General features: G+C 48.6%; 1 protein-coding gene and 1 long non-coding RNA gene across 2 annotated transcripts in view; one reads left to right on the top strand and one right to left on the bottom strand.

Annotated features, from left to right (window-relative positions):
* LOC116685844 (uncharacterized) overlaps nt 1-4,320 on the top strand; it is a 286,432-nt gene that overhangs the window by 32,601 nt on the left and 249,511 nt on the right. The gene's annotated exons all lie outside the window — the stretch shown is intronic.
* plppr4b (phospholipid phosphatase related 4b) overlaps nt 7-4,320 on the bottom strand; it is a 61,393-nt gene continuing 57,079 nt past the window's right edge. The window contains exons 6-7 of the mRNA XM_032510800.1: nt 3,806-3,979; nt 7-3,273 (exon numbers count right to left, since the gene is read on the bottom strand). Coding sequence (XP_032366691.1) covers nt 1,582-3,273; nt 3,806-3,979 — 1,866 coding nt within the window. The 3' untranslated portion in view covers nt 7-1,581. The remainder of the gene's footprint in view (nt 3,274-3,805; nt 3,980-4,320) is intronic.

Here is a 4,320-nt window from a genome sequence, read left to right as displayed (position 1 = left end):
AAATTTTATTTATATCCAGCGGTGCTCATTTAACCAATGAGATACTAATTAATGATATGCACTCTAATGTAAAGCACTGTAAACAACAGTCACTATCCTGTTTGTTCTTAGTATTAATGTAAAAAATGAAAACATACTCATGTGAGAGTACTGTCGGCATAAAGAGAGAGCTGGCAGCCTCTACGTTTGGTACTCTGGGTTGGTTGTTAGAAAATCTGCTGGTTGCTTTATGGCACAATGGGATATTAATCTTTCCAGCGTGCACGGCAGAAATCACCTGTTACATGCTTATCCAGGGCCGCAAAGCCAAAGATCCCAAAAAATGTTTTCATTTGATGATGAGAATCACACCGAGGTATTACAATTCAACCGCAAAATTGTATATTGCTGTTGAAAAATGCTACATGTAGTACCTGTACGACAAATCAAGTTGGAGCACAGTGCTTTACAGAGCTTCCAAAGAACAAGTATCCAAAAGGATTTAAAGTTTTTCTGGGAACATGTGGTTTAGGAAATACGTTTGCTCGCCATCTTTTGGTTTGATGTGGTGGTTTTTCTTAGTTGGGACTCAACTGGGAGAGTCCCATGCCCATACAAGCCCTAGAAGTGCTCAGACTGTCAACCCCAACCCTAACCCAAACCCCCCAACCCTAAACCACCCCCTAACTCTACCCCCACTTTGTGACATTTGGTTGTGGCTTGTGTATTTCTCAAAATGTTCACTGGATAGCTACAAAGAAAGCACTTTTAAGCAGAGTGAACCTCGAAATTCAGTTGGGTGGATTCAGGTCAACGATTGCATTGAGTTTTGGAAATGGACTTTGTATCTTGTGGTCTAAATAAGCACAATATTTGACTATTTTGCTGCTTTTTGTGCTATAGATGGACATCCAAATGTAGGCTATAAAGATAAGGTCAGGGTTCACACTTTACAAGGTACAGTAAACACATATTTCAGTGCAAGTCACAGCATATTTGACTTCATCGCTACAGAAGGAATGCTAAGCACACTTATGGTTCCAAACAGTATTCTGTTGAGTATGTGGGATCTGTACAGAAAGAGACAAAATACAAAACATATCTCTGTGACATATGAATGTCATTGTTGCTCACTCTAAAATAATTCATTCTTTATCTATTCAAATGATAGTATGTTGTATAGTAAATAGTATTCTCAGGTGTAGCACCCTTTTCAAACATGTGCATGGGAGTCTTGCAGCTATGATACACCTATTTTGCTGTAGTTGGCTACAGTTACTGTGCTACTTTCTTTTTTCGGATGCTTCATATCCAAAACATACGGAACGGTTTATAAAAGGTTCTCCTGTCCCCAAAGCACTGGCACATCATGGACATTACAATAGGTTTCCTAAGGAGTGACCACAAAAGTACACAGCGATTATTTCTACAACACGTAAAAGGTTGTGATTTAGTGGTAACACGTACAAAACTCTCATGCTGAATAAAACCATTTTCTTTTGGAGTTATTATGATATATACAGTGGCAGGTACTACGGTCTTAGTCCAGCTGTCTTGAATTATTAGCTCCATCTTCTCCAAAGTTTCCAGTCATTCCGTACGCTATTCCTTGAAAACAGGCGTTATGGACGTTCCTTTGTAGAAAACGTTGCGGGCGTTGTCTGGGCTGTTGGCGCGCTCTGGAATCAGGATGATGCTTTTGCCTTTTCTCCGCAGCGTGGACTCCCGACTGGAAGCGACAGAGGGGGTTTCTGAAGCGCCCTCTCCGCCTCCTCCGCCGCCACCACCTCCTCCAGATCCAGAACCACCACCATCCCCTGGCGTGACCCGTATGGTGGAAAGCCCCTGGGGGTGGTGCCTGTGCTCCGACTGGCCGTTGTTCTGGGTGTGAACAGTCACTATGGGCGGGGTGCTAACGGTGGCGGTGGTGGTAACGATGTGATTGCCTCGCTTCCTGTCAATGGACCCTTCACGTATCGAGTCTGGGCTTTCCGAGTCTCGGTTTAGATCGTTGAGCTCGAAGGACTGCTTCAAAGTCCCAACTCCTCCTCCCGCTCCACTGGTCCCTGTGCCTCCACCAGCCCCAGTGCCATGGTCCAGGGAACGCCACCTCCATGATCCGCTCCCATCTGTGGACGGCGCTTGGATCACCGGCCTGTTGTTTTCAGGGTGGGCCTCTACTCTGACAATTGCTCCGGTGCTCCCTGAAATGCTCCCTGTGGTGCTGCCCAACGGGCTCGGCCCCGTGGTGCTGGCGGCGTCTTGGTCCGTTAGTGCCCTGTAGCGACCAGAGCCCTGGCAGCCCCCGGTGGCGCTGCAGCCCATGCTGCCCTCGTCTAGGCTCTTGGAGTGGGTCTGTAGCAGGCCCTGCTGCTTGGAAAGAGCAATGACTTGCATGAGTCGCGGCTGGCTGTTGCTATCGTTAGTCCTGCAGCCTGCAGTCTTCTCCGCTGCCCGCTGCCAGTTCGCCTGAACTGAGCTATTTATTGTCGACATCGCCTCGCTCCCCCCTCCTCCTCCCCCCGTCCTCGGGGAGGTGGGGTTGTAATTCTCATGGGCTTCCTCTGGTATGTGAACGAGCTGTGAAGACCCAGGTCTGGACTGCATGGATATCCGCGCCCCTCCGGTGATGCCGCTGCAGTTGCTGGGCAGGGTGGTGCTGGCGCCCGTGGCCAGTTTGGACATGTAGGCGTGAGCATCGAAGCCCCCGTTCAGGCCCACAGCCGAGGGCTCGGAGCTGGATCGGAGCTCCATGCTGCCGTGGTGGTGAGGATGCTGCGAGGACGGGCCCGATGACGAGTCCACGGAGGACGAGAAGGAGTCTGGGATCTGCAGGGAGCATTTGTGGTTGTTGTTCTTACTTTTCCATTGAGACAGAAGCTGCTTTGAGCGGCTGGAGTCCATGGAGGCATGGTGGAGGGTTGCAGCGTGGCGTCTGGCCGCTTCCTCGTACGCTGCCATGGCCTGGGGGGTGTGGACCCGAGGAAGCGTGTGGCTGAAGGTCGCGATGGCGTCTTTGCTGTGGGGACTGCGGGGGGAGATCACTTCCACATCTGCACTGGAACGCTGCAGACAGTCCTCAGGCCTCTGCAGTGGAAGGCCTCGGTGGAGGAGGCCCTCGGAGTGGGAGGTGGGCATGCCGGGCTCCCCCGCCATGCTGGCTTTCATTTGAAGGTGGTGGAGTACGGCCTCCTGGCTGATGTGGGGCAAGGAGCAGGGGGGGCGGTGTATCATCGGAGGGGGGCTGGCACTGGCCTCCTCATTAGGCTGAAAATTTCCGACTGCGTATAACCCCTGGCAGCAGAGAAACGGAGAAACATTATTGCCAGTGCAACATTTAACTTCATGCTTATTTAGCTTGATACCTTGATGAGTTCTTTGTCAAAGCATTTCAAACAAATTTAAAGAAAACCTTGAGTTCATGGAATATGTTGCGTGTTTTGCTGTGGAAGACCTTAACTTGTGGGTTTAACCAAACAGAAGCCATTGGGTTTAACATACGAAGACCTAACATCAGTTTTCAATGCAAGTCTTTTCTCTCACTGGAAGAAAATAGCCACAAACGACATGACAGGTGAATTTCAAACGACTTTCATTATTCGAATTTCCGTTTTAGGCCAATGTGTGTGTTGGTTAGTCCACTACTTTAAAAAATCTCAGCAATTATTTGATGGCTTGATGTGAAATTAGGCCCTCCAACTGATGAACCCAATGACTTCCATTATGGAGGACCATTGCTCTTGACCTCAGAGAGAAACAATCTCCAGACAGGCCCTTTGAACTGGGAACCATTGGAAATGAGGCTGTTGATGGGACTGGCCCCTACCAGGTAGACAGCAATGGCTCCTCCCAGCAGGAAGCCCAGGTAGACGTCGATGGCGTGGTTCTTGTACTGAATAATGCGGGTCAGACCACAGATAATGGCACAGATGATGAAGGAGAAGACCAGCAGGGGCTTGAGCAGTTTGGATGAGTCTGTCAACGTGCTGTTGAAGTACATCTGTGGACACATGACACAATGTGTGATTTATTTTTTATTGTCCTTTTGAGTATAGCTCTGTGCTATTCCATAATCCCTCCCTGGCAGCATTATTTGGCAAGAGTTATCCTCTCTTCACATTTCATGTGGGATGGATTAATATGCCAGCGAGACTTTAGGACCTTTACTGGGAGACAGTGTTTGTCTCGAGATTACTGCCCAATATATTGTTTTTTATAGTCATCGCAATATCAACTGGTGCAATGAACACATCGCAAAAGGCTGCAACATATTGGGGTATACAAGATTTTTTTTTACTTTATTGGAGAGGGGGGTCTCTCTCTCTCTCTCTCTCTCTCTCT

This window comes from Etheostoma spectabile, unplaced genomic scaffold (genome assembly GCF_008692095.1).
Source record: "Etheostoma spectabile isolate EspeVRDwgs_2016 unplaced genomic scaffold, UIUC_Espe_1.0 scaffold272, whole genome shotgun sequence".
NCBI classification, from domain to species: domain Eukaryota; kingdom Metazoa; phylum Chordata; class Actinopteri; order Perciformes; family Percidae; genus Etheostoma; species Etheostoma spectabile.
Note: the sequence above shows the minus strand (reverse complement) of the source record. Positions and strands in the feature narration are given on the sequence as shown.